The following is a 19,634-nucleotide window of genomic DNA, read 5'->3' as shown; positions in this document are numbered from 1 at the left end:
GTTCCCATACGTGTGTTTCGTTGCTTGAAATCTTTTTTTTTGGGGGGGGGTGCGTTTGATTGCAACTATTTCTAAAAAAAAACATTAGCTCGTTATCATCATAATGAATACCATAATAATTTGTGGATCTTGAGTATTTAGAGGTGAACCTTACAACCCCCCCCCCTCCCGCCTTCCCATTCAAAAGAAAATTAGTAAAAACAATAGCATGGATTGTTTTTTTAAGTTAAAATATAGACATACTAGTAGGAACAATGAATAACAGATGCATTATTTTTTTCAGGAACATTTCAAATATAATTATGTAAGAAATGTGACATATGAACAAAACCACTCCTTAGACATGTTAGACAGTTCTGCTTCGCCCCTCCCCTTGGAAACAGGGATATCAGAAGGTGACATCCCATTATTGGGAATATCCATGGAATTTTAACAACTTTTTTTTCCATAAAAAATGTTTGCTCTTACGCTTCGGTGATTTTTTCAATATATATTGTGACGATTATAGTGTCGAAAGCTTCGTGCATTTGACTTCATTTGCTATGCTCAATTGTGGGGACACACATTGACGAGCGTTTTAATCCACTCTTCGTACGAATGCAAGTTTACTCTGTAGAACCGTGAACCTTGAAGAAATACTCTCCCCCAAAGCGTACAAGCTTTCCTGGACAGGGTTGTGCTGTGTGATGCTGCCAGTGCTTCAGGTGATATGGTGATCTTGTTGTGACGTTCTTGGTGCACACTAATTCACAGGAAGCCTATAGTGTTACTGCCATAGCGTGAAATTCAAAGAGTGCTAAGACACACGCTACTCAGCAACAAACATGGCTGAAGGAGAAGATGGTTATGTTGGTTTAAACGTCGGTGGAAAGATTTTTAAGACATCCCGTACCACTCTGTTAGCTGATCCAGATAGTTTCTTTTCTGGTTTACTGGATGGCGCCATTCCTTCGGCTAGAGACGACCAAGGAAATTACCTCATCGACCAAGACGGTAAGATATTCCGTCATGTCCTCAACTTCATGAGATACAATGAACTAGTACTACCAGACGGTTTCAAAGAGTATGGTGTCCTACAACGACAGGCAGACTTTTTCCAACTTGAGTCTCTGAAATCGTCCATTGAACGACCAATGCAAGTTGATGGATCGGAGGCCGTGGGATTAGTGTGTCCTGATGGGAAGGTATTCCACACGACAAGAGAGATTTTGATGAGAGAAAAGGATTCATACTTTACCAAGATGCCGGGTAAGGAAAGTACCGTTGAAAGAGATTTACAGGGAAACTATTTTCTGCACGATATCTCAAACAGTGTACTGCTCCAGCATGCCCTGAGCTATCTGACTCATGGTGGTATTCTTGACCCAGTCATTGATCGGAATAATCTTCCATATTGGGATTTATACAGAGAAACAGTAAATAACCCTTTTAACTTAAAAGGTTTGGACAGTCATTGCGATGTAATAAGGCATGTACCACACCATGAGGATCTTGGACCTACACGACTGTACTTCTACTACAATCTAAATACCCCATGTTTTACATACATCCTACGTCCAGAACGTATCGATGCCACTTGCGATCCTAGTACTATCAGCATGTTAAGGGATAGACTATTTCTGAAGAGGTCAGAATCATGGAAGACGTCGATGCAGGAGTGGTGAACATGGAATACATTAACAGCAAACAGCCTGCTAGCTTACAGGATGTGGTGGCCTATTTCAAAGCGGATGAGAGAGCAGAAATTTCCAATCGTACAATTAGTCCCAATTGCATCAGATTAGTGATCACATATGCATCCAAGCGCGGATCAGGCAGGATTTGGTAGGGAGGGGGGGGGCCAAATTCGACCTGATTTTGGCGCCCCTGTGTACTTTTTCGGAATAATTGCGGCCTCTCCCTCCATTCCCTCCGCCATGAAATCATAAGTGCCTTAAACGCATGTTAAATTATCTTATTTAATAGGCACATGAAGAAGAGGCAATTGAATAATGGTTTTATAATGATGTGTTCATGAATAAATGTAATATCACTTAAAAAAAGAATCAATGCGAAGCGCGAGCGATTTCTATTTTAACCATTTGATGCTTTCAATCTCGTTCAACTTCTCATCAGACATTGTCAGAGTAGGCCCTGCTAGAATTATGTGAGCGGGAGCCAAGCGCGGATCCAGGATTTCTTAGGAGCCCTAATTTCAAGTCCCATTGCCGAATGGGTAATGTCTAGTTACTTCACACAGAAACCTCTCTTGTATTGTATAGGCATACTTCGTTCTTCTGGGTACTCCCATTTTTTTTCTCCTTTTATTTCAGGGTTTGAAAAATCTTACGGGATGACGCCCCTGTATCGCCACGTATGAACACTGGTGGTGCAATAACTAAATTGCACATTCTGCATGAAAGAAAATTAATGTTTTATTTTGGGTAATATACATGCTTTTTATTATAGATTTGAGGTAGACTCGGTAGTCAGCACTCAGCATTCACTAATTGGGAGTGCACTGCCTACTTAGATCTGTCAGTGTTTGGATATATTATATAATCTTTTGTTATTCGCTTGAAATCCATTCAAAACAGTGAGTTGTCTTGTCAATCCTATTCAACAAACATTGGCTCTTCCGCTCTTGCAACAATCATAATATCAAAAGGTTATGTATCTTAAAATCTTTATCAAATTGTATATACTCCAAATAGATTTTCAAAAGAAACAGAATGTGTGTAAACGGTATAAATAAAACAAATATAAGATACTAAAGATAAATATGCTGTAAAAATATACTTTATTGGCAATGTCTATATAAATATGAAAACAATGCTCTCAAGTTCGCATCATTTGGACGATAAGTTCTTATCTATCTCTTTCATACAACACAAGTGAAATATGAATTCTAAGGTCCCATGTATCTTGTATACATCAACTATTTTAAGATGTAACAATAAATGTAAATGATAGCAATACAGTTTTAGGCCTGAGTAAATCCACGTACTAGTTTCAGTAGAATTCGTTTAAAAAGATTACAACGTGACTTCCCACTGTAGGTTGGAAACGAAAAGGTGTCGTATCATCAACTGTATAGCTGTCTTTTACGTATTACTACATGAAACAAAACAAAAAAAAAATTCTGATATTGTTAACGTTTGCTTGATATCTCAGTTTAAAATTATTTATTATCACATTTTCGTCGGCCTGATTCATACCAATAAACAACGCAAACAACCCTTTGTTGTTAGTAAAATTAAAAACTAGAATAAGATATTCCAAAGCGTGTGTAAGATTAAAGCTAATCTCCCACATTAGATGTATTCAATTTGAAAAATACAATACAAAAATGCACGTCGTATTATATAAACTAGCAGATTACTTGAATCTGTGAAATCATTAAGTCCTATATGTTTTCATGTATGTTTTTATTATGTAGGTAATGGTAGTGGTAATTATACATCAATATAAATGTTTTGGCCTTGTGGGCAAATAACGGCTCTTTTTTTTTTGGGGGGGGATGATATTTGGTTGGCGAGCAAAATCCACAGAGTGACACACGAAATGTCTTTTTTTGGGGGGGTAAATGTCAAATATCATAGAGCCTATGTCAACTATTGTATGAAAAGGATCCAAAGCAGGGTAGGAAATACACTGGAACTCAGCTCTAAGGGAGATTTTTAAGCTCCCCATATGAACTCAGTTAATAGATCTAGCCCCCAAATAACAAAATAGCCATCAGTCAATTATCCTCATAGTCTAGGGTTCAATGTATAACATACTGACATCACTAAGGTCGAAATACATTCATGACTATGGTGGTAACTGGTCATGAACTTTAGCCATAATTCCAAGGGAGCAAATATTCAATTTGGCATAACTGAACATTTTTGCTGTGAAATCTTTCTTTTCCAACGATTCATCGAATAGGTATATAGGGAATCAAGTAGGTTTCATGCAACTTTCTCTCGACCGTGCGTCATTCATATTTTACGAAGATGGTCTCATAAATATGAAAAAAAGAAATGGATGTTTAAGTTATGAATTTGATTTCCAAATAGATAGCAGTAAAAGCCAGAAAAAAAAATCGTAAAATTGCTCGTGCAAACTAAACTTTGGTAACACCATTTCCATTGTTCTAAGTCAGTTATGCATGTGTTATCACCATTGATATGGTCTTTAAATGACAGAAAGAAATCATATATTTCGATTTATACATCACATGAAGAAAAATTATGATTATGGCAGAAAAAACTTCCACCGAAATTACGGTTTCGTTTTTTCTGGTGATTCACTATCTTCTAACCTCTCAATGAGAATTCAAATCATCAATCGATAAATGATCATGTTTCACATGTGTTCCTACCTCTCAAATTTGGGTGGAGGTACTTGTCTAGGGAGCCAGTTTGCTTTAGCCTCTCCGCTTTTCTTTTTCGATTTTCGCAACCTGAAGATTTTTTGCTGGCCATGGTACTTGAGAACTTTGTAGTTGGGCGTGGTCGCCTGGGCGCTATGAGTTGTAGTTCGAATATCAATTCGGCGCCCCCAATGTCGAACATAAATTTAGCGCCCCTACGTCGAACATCAATTGGGCGCACCCCCCCCCCCCCCCGACGTCGAACATCTATTTGGCCTCCTTAGGTCGAATATCAATTCGGCGCCCCCTAGTTCAAACATCAATATGGTGCCCCTAGTTCGAACATCAATTCGGCGCCCCCCCGTTTGAGTATCAATTTGGCGACCCTAAATGTAGGTCGATCATCAATTCGCCCCCCCCCCCGTTCGAACATCATTTTCGCATCCCTTCGATTTCAATTTGCCTTCCCTAGTTCGAATATCATTTCGCCCCCCCCCCCCCCAGTTCGAGTATCAATTTGGCGCCCTCAGTTCGAACATCATTTCGGCGCCCGCCTAGTTCGAACATCAATTTTGGCGCCACCCCCCCGTTCGAGTATCAATTCGGCGACCCTAAATGTAGGTCGATCATCAATTCGCCCCCCCCCCCCCGTTCGAACATCATTTTCGCATCCCTTCGATTTCAATTTGCCTTCTCTAGTTCGAATATCATTTCGCCCCTCCCCCCCAGTTCGAGTATCAATTTGGTGCCCTCAGTTCGAACATCATTTCGGCGCCCGCCTAGTTCGATCATCAATTTTCGCCCCCCCCCCGTTCGAACATCAATGCGACCCCCAGTTCGAATTCGGATTCATTTTGGCATCCCTTCGAACTCAATTTGCCTTCCCTAGTTCCAACATCAATTCTGAGCCCCCCCCCCCCCCCCCCTAGTTCGAGTGTCAATCTGGCGCCCCCAGATCGAACATCATTTTAACATCCCTTCGAACATCAGTTCGAATATCAACTCGGCGCCCCTACATGTAGGTCAACATCAATTTGGCGCCCCTAGTTCGAATATCATTTCGCCCCCCAGGTCAAGTATCAATTTGGCGCCCCTACTTCCTACACAATTTGGCGCCCCCTAGTTCGAACATCAATTTGGCGCTCCTACGTCAAACATCAATTCGCCCCCCAGTTCGAACATCATTTTGACATTTCTTCGAACATCATTTCGGCGCCCTATTGGTTCGAACATCATTTTCTTCTCGTTCTTCCCCCTTTTCTTCTTTTCTTTCCCCCTTTCTTCTCTTCTTTCTTCCCTCTTCCTCTCTCTCCTTTTTCTTTTCTCCTCTTCCCCTCTCCCTCTCCTCTCCCATTTTCATCTCTTCCATCACCCTCTTCCTTTTTTTCTCTTTGTTTCCCCTCTTCTTCTCTTTTTTTCTTCTTTTCTTTCCCCTCTCTTTTTCTTCTCTTCTTACTTCCCTCTTCCTCTCTCTTCTTTTTCTCCTTTTTCTTTTCCCCTCTTCCTCTTCACCCTCTTCCTCCCCCTCCCTTTTCTCCTCTTCCTCTTTTTTCCTCTCTCTCTCTTTCTTCTTTTCCTTTCCCCTCTCTTTTTTCTTCCCTTCTTCTCCCTCTTCCTTTCTTCTTTTCTTTCCCCTCTTCCCTTCTTTTTCTCTTTCTTTCCCTCTCTTCTTTTTTTTTAGCCGAAGGGGGGAGCCAAGGCCCCCTCGCCCCCCATGGATCAGCGCCTAATGCATCTAATTAATTAGTTTGGTATTAGAATTGCCTTAAGAGAAAAGTCTTTAACCAATGTGTCATACCGGCAATGACCAATGGTTCTGAAACCTGGTCTGTAACAAAGAAAATGGAATTAAAAACCACTCATCACAGTCATGACAGTATGGAACGTATAATGCTACGGATATCAAAACTTTAGAGGAAAACCATACAATGGATTAGGAGCCAGACTAGAGTTAGACATAATCAAAGCAATTAAATCAATGAGATGCAGATGGGCTGGCCACTTTTCAAGATCACAAGATAATAGGTGGACCAAACGCATCACAGAATGGAGACCATGGCTAGGATCACGAAATCGGGGTAGACAAAAATTGAGATGGAGTGACGAGCTCACAAAATTCATTGGTATAAATTGGATTGCATTAACACAAGATAAGCAAGCACCTTTGGCATCAACTTGAGGAGGCCTTCGCCTTGCAGTGGGCTGAACATGGCTGATGTGATGATGATGATGGTGGTGATTAGAATTGACTTCTTATGTACAAATAGCTATCCCTAGTTATAAATCTATGTATTTTTATAACTGAAAGTGATGATGATTTTCTTTGGGTGATTTTTGGTTCGTATTTACTAATTGGCAGGTCAAATTGTCTAACCATAAACATTCACCTACAAGTAATGGAACATTGAAGGGGGAAAACGAAGTAAAACGGAAAGAATGAAACGCGTCGTAAAATAGATATTAGTCGTGTAATTTTACATTACCAGTGTGATAGGAATATGAAAAATAGTTAGAATTGCACCCTCCCCCGAATCTATATATATAAAAATAATGTTCATTGGCGCCGCCACTGTGCCGTTCTACATGTAGCGGTACAGCTTTGCAAGACGGCCCGTGGCCGCCCACCGTCTTGCGCTGCCCACGTACAAAGAAAGATGGAGTCAAGAAATGACATAATGCATGTAATGTGATTGTTTCTAATCAATGTCAAATGAACCAGCTAGTATAGTAAAATAACATCGCATCTCTGGGCTAGACGACCGACAATGGGGTATAATGTATATTATGCATTGGTTTGTTAACACAACAAGCAAAATGATGAGGTTAATTGAAATAAAACCAGAGCAAGCAAATTTTTATCAACGTCTCGTTCAAATACCTTGATGGCAGTCAAAAATTTAATAATACATAAATAATATGATCAGAACATAAAAACGGCACAGGATATTACGTAATAATACATTACGCCTTTTTGTAAGATACAAGGCGCATAGAAAGAAAACAGATGAATGTGTCTCGAACGGAGCAATATCTTTGATTCTCTTTGAAAATTAAAATATGAATTTAATTCATTTTTTATATGTAGCGCAATTTTTCATATAAATTTGCAAAATTTATCCTGCAGAACACATTTTAATTTCATATCTGCCACTTCATACCTACTTCAGGGCATACACACGTTATATAATCTAGTAATGAATCTACATGTAGCATCTATGAGTAGTCATAGATGCATTTGATGGAATTACCAAAGCATCGGAGGAAAGGTATAACTAGGCTACGTTGGAAAGAAAAACGGAAAAAGATTTGAGAGCCACAATATCATTGGGAAATGTTAATTCCGACGTAATTGTTTCTTTATTATGATTTATTAACAAAAAATAAGAAGACTTAGCAAGCAGCAACAACGAACAAATTCTTTTAGAAAAGGTAACATCATATGGCTGCATTAAATTAAATTAAGCGTATATCAATTTACTTACTCGAGCATATATCCATTCATTGTAGCTGGATAGTTTAACAATAAGTATCTCTTAATGTTAAAGGTCAAGTCCACCTCAAAAAAATGTGGATTTTAATCAATAGAGAAAAATCAGACAAGCAAAATGCTGAAGATTTCATCAAAATCGGATGTAAAATAAGAAAGTTATGACATTTCAAAGTTTCGCTTATTTTTAACAAAATAGTTATATGAACGAGCCAGTTACATCCAAATGAGAGAGTCGATGATTTCACTCACTCACTATTTCTTTTGTTTTTTATTGTTTGAATTATACAATATTTCAATTTTTTCGAATTTGACAATTAGGGGCTCCTTGCCTGAAGCACAAAATGTTAAAATAATGGAATTCCACGTGTTCAGGGAGGAATGAAACTTCATTTCACATGACAATGACGAGAAAATCAAAATATTTCATATTTCAAACAATAAAAAACAAAAGAAATAGTGAGTGAATGACATCATCGACTCTCTCATTTGGATGAAGCTGGCTCGTTCATATAACTGTTTTTGTGAAATGAAGCGAAATTTTGAAATGTCATAACTTTCTTATCTTACATCCGATTTTGATGAAATTTTCAGTGTTATGCTTGTTGAATTTTTCTCTTTTTATTCAAATCAAGTTTTTGTTGGGGTGGACTTGTCCTTTAAACAATAAGAATGTCTTTACCCCACGAGTGCGTGTAAACGATTGACTGCAAGAAACCTATTTAAACATTTAGAGCTTATATAATTCAAATTCAAATTTATTTATTTCACTTCCATCAAACAAAAACAAATTGTATACCATATATAAACATAAATATTTGTATCCGTTGCAAAGAAAATAATAATAATACATTTGTTATTAAAACAAAACATTTAGACAATTATTTGGGCAACACATTGGAGGTTTTAAATGAGTATACTATTTTCAATAGAAATTAAATTAAGATGGAAATGGAAGGACCCCCCAAATAGATAACACAACAAATTACAAAGTACAAATACAGATATATGTAATCAAATCCAGTGACCGGGCAATAATAATTGTGAAGCGCTTTGAACAGTCGTAGATTGATAAAGCGCTATATAAATGCCAATTATTAATTATTATTATTAATTATTATTATTAAATGAAAGAAAAATAAATGAGTGAGAAATAATACTCACAAAATAAATACGAAGTTATCAAAAGATGTAGTGTGTATAGGACAAAACAACCCGTCCTAAAATATATCCACCCTTCCTCCCCCCCCCCCAGAAAGAGAAGAAAAGGGGGAGAATGTCCTGAAAAGATGGATGGGTGCTGCTGAACGTAGGTAGAACACATGCCATCGTGGACTCAATCAAACTTGAAATACTGACCAGGGACCAATCAGTGCGGTTCTTACACATTTGCAATCCATCGCAAACATTTGTGTTACGGAGCTCTGGAAAGAATATAATGCACGAAAAAGTGTGATTGATGCCGTAAACAAATATCTGGTAGCAAGGCGGATAAGCGGACAGGAGAGAAAGAGAAAATAGAGGAGAGGATAGACACAATAATGTATGAGGTTCAATACCGAGCACATCTGTGAAGGACTTGTGTCAGATTTTTTTTTTAAGGATAATGATTAATTTATTTTTGATTATAGTCTTTATAGTAATAATGATAAATTGAAAGAGTTGGTGAATTAGACTTAATTTGAGGGCACATTATAAGATTTTATTATAGATAATTTGAATTTAGTCTTAAAAGAGTTCAAAGATTTTGCATTTGTTATATCATTATGAAGTGAGTTCCATAACATCGGTTCATCATATATAAATGTGTCCTGAGCCAGCAAAGTTCTTAAACAGTTAAAAGTGGTAAATGGAATTCACCCAATCGCCTTGTTGGATAGTTATGAATAGATTGATTTTGGGGAAACATTGAATTCAATACATTTGGGACGTTGTTGTTGTTATAGTTATACATAAACTGACCGAGATAAAACAACTTGTTTACATTCTTCAAAATTAATTCCTTGATCGAAATAGAAGCAAACAAATGAACAAACAACCGTGAAAAACATTGATTGATTGCATTTACTCTTTTTCATTCCAAAATTCAACAAAAGTTACAATGTAAAAAAAAATATATAATATACAGAAATGAAAATGGAACCTCCTGGAAGCAAGCAAAGCTTGTTAGTACGAGTTCCCTGCAATAAATAGTTAATTAAAGGATATCTTTGACCAATGAAATTCAAATCATAAATTAAAAAGGTTTGTACAATGAAAAAGAATACTAGTGGGGTCAAGTTTTTTATGCTTACTCACTGTGTTACAATTAACAACAAAATATAACTATATATCTAATTTATCTTTCTATAGAAATATGTCGTATTTCATGATGATTTGTTTATGAGAGTCAAACATAATTGCCTACTCGAATTCAGGAATGATTTACAATCAAATCAATTTTGTTATAACCACTGATTACGTCCACGTCCAGTTGGGTACCTAGGATTTTTCACAGGGGGGGGGAATTCGTCCGCCCAGAAATTTGACAAGCAAAAAAAGGGTCTTCAACCACAAAAAAATGTACGCTAGTGGGCACGTCTCCAAATAAATCAATTATACAATTCGGATTTTCAATCTGATGCAGTCAGAGCTAGGTTGATCCTGGGAAATCGTGACTTGTCTTTCTTCAAGAATCTTTTTGAAATAAACCTTCACATCATGTAGGCTAGCCCGCCAAGCGCTATTTATGAGTTTTATGCCAACCCTTCCAGCCACGACGTTACCAGCGATAGTGAACTTCTTGCAAAATATGTCATGCAGTAGAAACCTTCTAAATTCCTCTATATAGGCAACGCAGGGGGAATCGGTGCGATAGTAAAAATGACAATTCGAAGATTTGGGGTCTTCCTTTTCCTCCATGAAGCGTACAGTTTCAATGTGGGCTTCAAACACTTCCAGTTCGAAGAATTTGGCCTCATTCTCGAGGAGGTTCAGTTCATGTGACTGGATAGGTTCGGTGATACAACCTTGGGTAAGGTAGCTAACGATGTGGGGGAACATTCTGCTCTCCCGATCTATGATGTAGCTCCCTTCTGGGTCTCTGGCGACGGGGTTTCCCCTCGCAGCATCTTGGCGAAGAAGGTGTTCTCCTCTTTTATCAAGGCTTCTCTCGTGATCTGGAAAGCCTTGCCATCGGCAAACGCCAGGTTCGCTCCTCCAACCAATGGCACTGGTTTCTTGATAGATGACTTGAGTGCCTGAAGCTGGAAAAAGTCAGACTGGCACTCAAGAAGATCATACTCTTCGAAGCCGTCCGGAAGCACCAGTTTGCCGTACCTCAGAAAATTGAGGACGTGGCGAAATATTTTACCGTCTTGGTCGACTATGTAATTTCCTTGATCATCTTTAGCGGACGGGACGGACCATCTAGTAAGCTGGTGAAGAAACTGTCAGGAAAACGCAACAGAGTTGTCCGAGAAGTTTGGTAGAACCTCCCTCCAACATTCAAAGAAACATAGTTATCTTGTTTGCATTGCACAGCCATACCGTCAATCTAGATCGTTGGTATATCTTAGAGTTAGTAGAAGTCCTGACTTTTCAAGTTCGAAGATTATTGAAATGTTTGTCAGTGGCACAACAAGATTGGAAATTCTTTATTCAATGCTCGTCCTCCTTGTTATTCTATATTGCCATAATTGTATTTTCCTTTGCTCCACGGGGTTATATGTACACTGTTAGAAATTTATCCTTAAAATAAAAGATGTTCCTGCAGCAGAGTCTTGAGAACACCTGTTATCTTACCAGATTGCGTAATTTTACAGGAAATTGGTATTTGGTGTATGGAATCTTACAGATTTCCTTAAATAAAACACCCTTTTCCCCTTTTTAAACAGACCTGTTCTGTTAAATTGCAGAAAAATCCTGTTATATGAATTTACAGATTGATTCTGTTATTGCTTTCTGCAAAATTTTCTTTCTCTTTTCTGTAAAATAACGGTATTTTTAACAGTGTATATTTAAGGTGTGGTTGGAAGCAGAAGCGACACTCAATATTTTAGGCACATATAAGGTTAACGAAGAATATCTACGATTTCTATATTCGGGTAGCGCTCCTTTGTTAATAATCCTAAAGCACTTCCAACTCAGACACTGAGATCAAAGGTCGTAAATCTACTTACATATTCATACTTTTAGTCTTTTAATACTGAGGTAAAAACAAATATTTGGGGCAGATTTAATATTAGAGCAGACCGCTAGCGTTTTAGTCATATAGATGTCACAATGCAAGGTGGACTTTGTGATCCTGCATCCGGGTCCTGCATACCATTAACCATGGATTTGGTAAACGTTCCCGAAATGATTGTTTACTGTATACTGTTGCTACTGGGTTAGGACCTACTTTTGGACAAATCTGGCTGCTAAGTCGATGCTCGTAATATTGTTTTCATACCCTTGTCACTTTTTATTATTTGTGTCATTTTTTCGATCACTTTCCAATATATTTTATAATTCTTATACTTTGGCTGGTCTGGTGTTTGAAATATATATGTATGAATCTGCATCGGCGGGAATAGTCTTCTATTGATCAGACATCAACGCTTACTTATGATACCAATGGATACATACAAGTAGGAAAGACTGTCGAAGCTCTTGATAATCTGCAACTGACTACATAATGTTCAAGTCAATATGGGATATCGCTTTCATGGCTTATAACTTTGGTTGGGCTGGTGTCTTGATTGGAATATAATGTATTAAGCTATATGTTTTGGCGGGAAAAGTCTTCTATGATCAGATATCAACTCTTTAATGATACTGTTGGCTACTGGATTAGGACATACTTTTGGACAAATCTGGCTGCTAAGTCGATGCTCGTAATATTGTTTTCATACCCTTGACACTTTTTTTTATTTGTGTCATTTTTTGATCACTTTCCAATATATTTTATAATTCTTATACTTTGGCTGGTCTGGTGTTTGAAATATATATGTATGAATCTGCATCGGCGGGAATAGTCTTCTATTGATCAGACATCAACGCTTACTTATGATACCAATGGATACATACAAGTAGGAAAGACTGTCGAAGCTCTTGATAATCTACAACTGACTACATAATGTTCAAGTCAATATGGGATATTACTTTCATGGCTTATAACTTTGGTTGGTCTGGTGTCTTGATTGGAATATAATGTATTAAGCTATATGTTTTGGCGGGAAAAGTCTTCTATGATCAGATATCAACTCTTTAATGATACGAATAAAAGTAAGCCCATCGAAATTCTTGATAATCTTACTGACTACATAATGTTCAAATCAATATGGTGCCTCGCTTACTATGAATAGTGTATATGATGGAATCATACGTTGGTTTGAATGTTGGTGGGAAAGTTTATAAAACCTCTCAAACAACTCTTACCCGCGACCCCAACAGTTTCTTCGCTTTACTACTTGATGGTCGCGTACCGTCTGCCAAAGATGACCGAGGACGATACATTATTGATCGTGACGGGGAACTCTTTCGGCATGTCCTCAATTACTTAAGACTGCAGAAGCTAGTGTTACCAGATGGATACAACGAGCAAGAGCTTCTGCTGCATGAGGCGGACTTCTTCCAGCTAGACTCTATGAAGAGAGAGTTGCAAGCTCTGATTAGAGATGTGGATAATGTTCACTCGCCATCGGAAGTGATCAGATTGAGTGTAGGTGGGAAACTCTTTCAGACCACTCGCGAAACTTTACGAAGGGAACCGCAGTCGTTTTTCACCGCTATGCTCAATGGGGAGACCCTGACTCAAAGAGAAGCCACAGGGACTTACTTAATCGATAGGGACGGGGAGAAATTCCGCGACGTTCTGGAATACCTAAGACTCGGCTGGATACTACTAGACGACGTCAAGCACAGCCTTGAAGTTCTCCGAATCGAGGCTAACTTCTTCAATCTGAAAATCCTGAAAGAACACATCAAAAGCTTGCATCGCCTTCAGTCAAATCCCCTGAGGACAGTTCAACCTTCAATGGATCTTTACTACTTTCTTGAGAGCAGGTTCTGCGTGGTCTACACCAATACCAAAGACCTGGTGGGGAAAACGTGCTTTTTGCCTCTGACTCCTGACAGTTTTTATACTACATGTGGACGGGTATTTACCGTGTCTTTCTTCCTTGAGAGAAGCAAAGGGGGGACCTCTACCGGGGAGAGTCATACGATACCAGGGTACGGAAAGAGTGTCGTCAGTTACCCTTCAAACGAAGTAGAACTAATGATGTACATTGGACACAGAACACAGATATGGAATTATTCAAAGATACAGTTGAATGCTGATTGTTACAAGTTTATCCTTTGAAGCAAGATAAGATATTAGTAGTTCTAAGACAGTGCAGGCATACTTGAATTCTGACTGTTACCGTATATAGCTACATGTATATGCCTATATGACTGTATGTAACATTCATGTATGTAGGGCCAAATGATTTTTCTTTCTCATTTATAACAAATCATATGGAAAACTTGGGTTATATACATACAACTGGTCAGTGGAGTAATAAGTAAAAATGTTGAAGGGGCACTACATGGTAAATTTGCAATAACTTCAAGAACAACAACAAAACAAAACTTGCGAGAAAGCGAAGCGAATGAATAACTGTTTTATTTAGTAAGACGAATTAAAATCGAATTTAGACATGAAATTTGAATGAAAAAAATATTGTAATGTCATACTTCACCCTTTTATCTGTCTTTCTCAATTTGATTTTTGTTTTCATGGTCGTGGAAATTTTCGTCATCAATTGCTCCCCAGTACACCCTCCTCAATCCGTACGTCTGTGACATTAAGTAAAAGACGAAGACGTGTTTCTCAAGTGAGGGATCACTTACTAATTGTTTGCAGACTAACTAACGAACAACTATATAAACAACTATTTTTCTATCTCATTCATAGTTCGCAAAGACATCTATCATAATAATACTGGGGTAACGTCAAAAGTGCAAACATTTGTTATAAGAATTGTAATCTCATGGGTACTCCTTTTTTATCGTTTTTAGTTATTTATATGTTAAGTAATCTTTGTTTATCTATATATTTTGCAAAAAAAGTTACCCCTTCAGATTTACAATAGGGCCCTAGTGATAAGAGACAATTTAAAAGAACAAATGAATCTGATACAAAAATACAATGGAAAATTAAATTTTTGTAACGGATGAGAATAGAGTAGAGTATTTACATACATACATGTAAAAAGGTGAAAGACCGGGATTAGAACTTAAGTGGAAAGAATTTTATATTTAGTTTCAAATAATTGAGGGGGTGTGATATTTCTTCAAGGAGTTTTTCCAAAGAAAAAACAACATTATTTCAAATGAATTTTTTAATGATTTTGGGGTTTGAGTTTGGGTATGTGTAGAAAGACGTTTAAAGACATATATCGCTATACAGTGCGTATCAAAAAAAGTTTACACTTAGAAAAAGTCCTGTAAAATTATATATTTGTAATATTCCGACGATTTTTCCACATTTTAGCATTGGTACAGATCCATTTAAGCAAATGACGATATAACTGTCAAAAAATATTTCCGCTTGAGTGAGCACCACTTACTTTTGAAAAGTTGGTAAAAAATGATTTGCGCAGAACTTTGAAATAGTTATGCGAATAAAAGTAGATCTTAATCATGAAGAACACATGGAAATTAGCAAGTAAAATTGATAGGAAAATATCTTTTACCTTTTTAAACTTGTTTCCTTGCGAAGAGTGCATTGCGCCCCATCCCACTCCCCCACACACCGAGTCCATCGTGACGATATTTGCTTTACACTCAGCTTTGATTTACATGAAATGGCTTAGGCTTGATTTTCATTTTGTTAATCATTGCCAAGCTTGTGAAAAGTGTGGAGAAATAAGTATTGAATGAAAATGAAATGTAAATCAACTTTAAATGATATAAACTTAGTGAAATACGCTGGAGATGTCTGATATAAACTTTTGTTCAGATTCAGTTATGTCCTCAGATCCAGCTGGCACAAAAAGGGTAAAGGTTGTGCTTACTAAGTGTTGAAATCTCAAATTTGGGCGGCAAAATTGTTACAAAATGCTTGAATGTATCCGTTTTATTTCAATTGGCTAAAAGTGCTCGGGAAATTTATGAGAAATGCTTCGCAGGGTAAGTTTGATTTAGCCCTTTCCCCTTGACACAGCGTGAAAACAAGCATTTCTGCGCAAACAGATTTCTGCGAGCTTTACTAAAATGGACAGTGCTCACTCAAGTGTAACATTCTGTCAAAACTTTTACCTTCATTGGATAGATGAGACCCAAACCCATAATTATATGTGAAAAAAATTACCCACATGTTGTATATTTTTCAATTCCCAGGGCTTTTTGAAAGTGTAAACTTCTTTTTGATACGCACTGTATAGTACAAAGGGAGTTCGAAATGATTTAAAATTTGTAAAATATTCTGGGGCATGTGTATCAGTAACATGAAGCTTGTCACGTCTACCAAGGTCTCATTCTCAAATAGTTACCATAGTGACCAGTGCTTCTCAGCCAATCAAAACAGTACTGCATTGATGATATATGCCACCAGGCTTTAGAAGGGCTCCCACTCGGGACTAACGGTAATTTTTGGTTGGTTTGCTTCCGAAAAGATGGGCGGGAGCTCAGAGGGATATGACGGAAAAGACAATTTTAATTGATTCAGAATACCGATTTGTGTGAATCAGAGCAGTGTCATATCTTTGAGATAATACAAGATAACGAGTAAGGACAATGTTAAGAATAACGACCCATGATTTCAGTGATACAGTCAGTGCTAATAATTTAGTCACCAATTGGGGCTTATCGCAGAAATGATTTCATATTCAATACAACACGAGAAATCAAATGCAAGGACTAAATGTTGGCTTATGATTGGCTGAAAATTAAGTTGTTTTTCATTTTTTGACTTACGTTTGATCGGCGTTTGATTGTAAATCTTTCTGCAACGGATTAGTCAAATTTTTTTTATCGAGCGCTCTGTTTTACATGTTGTATGGCGAAACCACATTTCGGGACCGTTTCAGAAAGGGTTGAGTTGAAACGTCATGAAATCGCTAATCAACGCAGCGCAAGTTCCCATAAGTGTGTTTCATTGCTTTAAATCAAGTTGCGTTCGATTTTTATTTTTTGGGGGGACGGGGGCGGGGCGGGGGTGCGTTGGATTGCAACTCTTTCTGAAAAACAAACAAAACATAAGCTCGTTATCATCGTAATGATTACCATAATAGTGTGTGGATCTAGAGTATATAGAAGTGAACCTTACACCCCCCCCTCCCCGCCTTCCCATCCAAAAAAAGTTAGCAAAAACAATCCATGGAATTTTTTAAAGTTAAAATATAAAAATGCTAGTAGGAAAGATGAATAATAGATGCGTTATTTTTTCAGGAATATTTCATATGTAATAAATGTGACCTATGAGCAATCAAGCCACTCATTGGACAGTGCTGCTTCGCCCCTCCCCTTGGAAACAGGGATTTCAGAAGGGGAATTCCCATTGGGGATACCCATGGAATTTCAACAAAAACGTTTTTCCCAAAAAGTTGTTTAATCTAACGCTTCAGTGATTTTTTCGTGTAAATCTATTGTGACGATTATAGTGTCGAAAAGCTCCGTGCATTTGACTTCGTTTGCTATGCTTATTAGTGAGGACACACATCGTTAATCGTGCTTCATGTGATGCGTTGATCTTGTAGAGATATCCTTGATGGACTATTATATAGGCCTACACTGTGTTATAACACAGAACGCCTAGTATAACCGCCATAGAGTAGAGTGCTAAGACAAACGTTGTTATTCTACGGAACATGGCACAAGGTCAAGATAATTATATTGGTTTAAACGTTGGTGGGAAGATCTTCAAGACATCCCGTACCACACTGTTAGCTGATCCAGATAGTTTCTTTTCTGGTTTACTGGAAGGCGCCATTCCTTCGGCTAGAGACGACCAGGGAAATTACCTCATCGACCAAGACGGCAAGGTATTCCGTCACGTCCTCAACTTCATGAGATACAATGAACTAGTACTACCAGAGGGTTTCAAAGAGTATGGTGTCCTTAAACGACAGGCAGACTTTTTCCAACTTGAGTCACTGAAATCTTCCATCGAACGACCAATGCAAGTTGATGGATCGGAGGCCGTTGGATTAGTGTGTCCTGATGGGAAGGTATTCCACACGACAAGAGAGATTTTGATGAGAGAAAAGAATTCATACTTTACCAAGATGCTGAGTAAGGAAAGTACCGTTGAAAAAGATTTACAGGGAAACTATTTTCTGCACGATATCTCAAACAGTGAACTGCTCCAGCATGCCCTGAGCTATCTGACCCATGGTGGTATTCTTGACCCAGTCATTGATCGGAATAATCTTCCATATTCGGATTTATACAGAGTAAATAACCCTTTTAACTTAAAAGGTTTGGACAATCATTGTGATGTAATAAGGCATGTACCACACCATGAGGATCTTGGACCTACACGACTGTACTTCTACTACAATCTAAATACCCCATGTTTTATATACATCCTACGTCCAGAACGTATCGATGCCACTTGCGATCCTGGTACTGTACTATTGTTAAGGGATAGACTATTTCTGAAGAGGGTCAGAATCATGGAAGACGTCGATGCAGGAGTGGTGAACATGGAATGCATTAACAGTAAACAGCCTGCGAGTTTACATGATGTGGTGGCCTATTTCAAAGAGGATGAGAGAGCAGAAATTTCCAATCGTACAATTAGTCCCAACTGCATCAGATTAGTGATCACATATGCATCCAGGCGCGGATCCAGGATTCGATAGGGAGGGGGGGGGGGGCAAATTCCACCTGATTTTGGCGCCCCTGTGTACTTTTTCGGAATAATGGCAGCCCCTCCCTCCCCCATGAAATCATAAGTGCCTTAAACGCATGTTAAATTATCTTATTTAATAGGCACATGAAGAAGAGGCAATAATATTGAATAATGGTTTTATAATGATGTGTTCATGAATAAATTATGTGAGCGGGAGCCAATCGCGGATCCAGGATTTCTTAGGAGCCCTAATTTCAAGTCCCATTGCCGAATGGGTAATGTCTAGTTACTTCACACAGAAACCTCTCTTGTATTGTATAGGCATACTTCGTTCTTCTGGGTACTCCCATTTTTTTCTTTTCTCCTTTTATTTCAGGGTTTGAAAAATCTTACGGGGATGACGCCCCTGTATCGACACGTATGAACATTGGTGGTGCAATAACTAAATTGCACATTCTGCATGGAAGAAAATTAATGTTTTATTTTGGGTAATATACATGCTTTTTATTATAGATTTGAGGTAGACTCGGTAGTCGGCACTCAGCATTCACTAATTGGGAGTGCACTGCCTACTTAGATCTGTCAGTGTTTGGATATATTATATAATCTTTTGTTATTCGCTTGAAATCCATTCAAAACAGTGAGTTGTCTTGTCAATCCTATTCAACAAACATTGGCTCTTCCGCTCTTGCAACAATCATTACAGTATATCAAAAGGTTATGTATCTTAAAATCTTTCTCAAATTGTATATACTCCAAATAGATTTTCAAAAGAAACAGAATGTGTGTAAACGGTATAAATAAAACCAATATAAGATACTAAAGATAAATATGCTGTAAAAATATACTTTATTGGCAATGTCTATATAAATATGAAAACAATGCTCTTAAGTTCGCATCATTTGGACGATAAGTTCTTATCTATCTCTTTCATACAATACAAGTGAATATGAATTATAAGGTCCCATGTATCTTGTATACATCAACTTTTTTAAGATGTAACAATAAAT

At 37.8% G+C, this 19,634-nt stretch overlaps 2 protein-coding genes across 2 annotated transcripts; both read left to right on the top strand.

Moving 5' to 3' along the window:
• The first annotated feature begins 12,761 nt into the window (after positions 1-12,761).
• On the top strand, positions 12,762-14,767 carry LOC121429332 (BTB/POZ domain-containing protein KCTD4-like). The gene has a single exon (XM_041626339.1). The coding sequence runs from the start codon at positions 13,156-13,158 to the stop codon at positions 14,146-14,148; it is 993 nt and encodes a 330-aa protein (XP_041482273.1). The 5' UTR covers positions 12,762-13,155; the 3' UTR covers positions 14,149-14,767.
• A 2,516-nt stretch (positions 14,768-17,283) lies between these two features.
• Positions 17,284-18,683, top strand: LOC121429331 (BTB/POZ domain-containing protein KCTD21-like). The gene has a single exon (XM_041626338.1). The coding sequence runs from the start codon at positions 17,639-17,641 to the stop codon at positions 18,632-18,634; it is 996 nt and encodes a 331-aa protein (XP_041482272.1). The 5' UTR covers positions 17,284-17,638; the 3' UTR covers positions 18,635-18,683.
• Positions 18,684-19,634: the final 951 nt, after the last annotated feature.

The sequence above is a fragment of the Lytechinus variegatus genome, chromosome 15 (assembly GCF_018143015.1).
Source record: "Lytechinus variegatus isolate NC3 chromosome 15, Lvar_3.0, whole genome shotgun sequence".
Classification (NCBI taxonomy): domain Eukaryota; kingdom Metazoa; phylum Echinodermata; class Echinoidea; order Temnopleuroida; family Toxopneustidae; genus Lytechinus; species Lytechinus variegatus.
Note: the sequence above shows the minus strand (reverse complement) of the source record. Positions and strands in the feature narration are given on the sequence as shown.

Bases quoted from the DNA above. Each gene is read 5' to 3' on its own strand.
- LOC121429331 (XM_041626338.1), top strand. From the start codon at position 17,639: ATGGCACAAGGTCAAGATAATTATATTGGTTTAAACGTTGGTGGGAAG.
- LOC121429332 (XM_041626339.1), top strand. From the start codon at position 13,156: ATGATGGAATCATACGTTGGTTTGAATGTTGGTGGGAAAGTTTATAAA.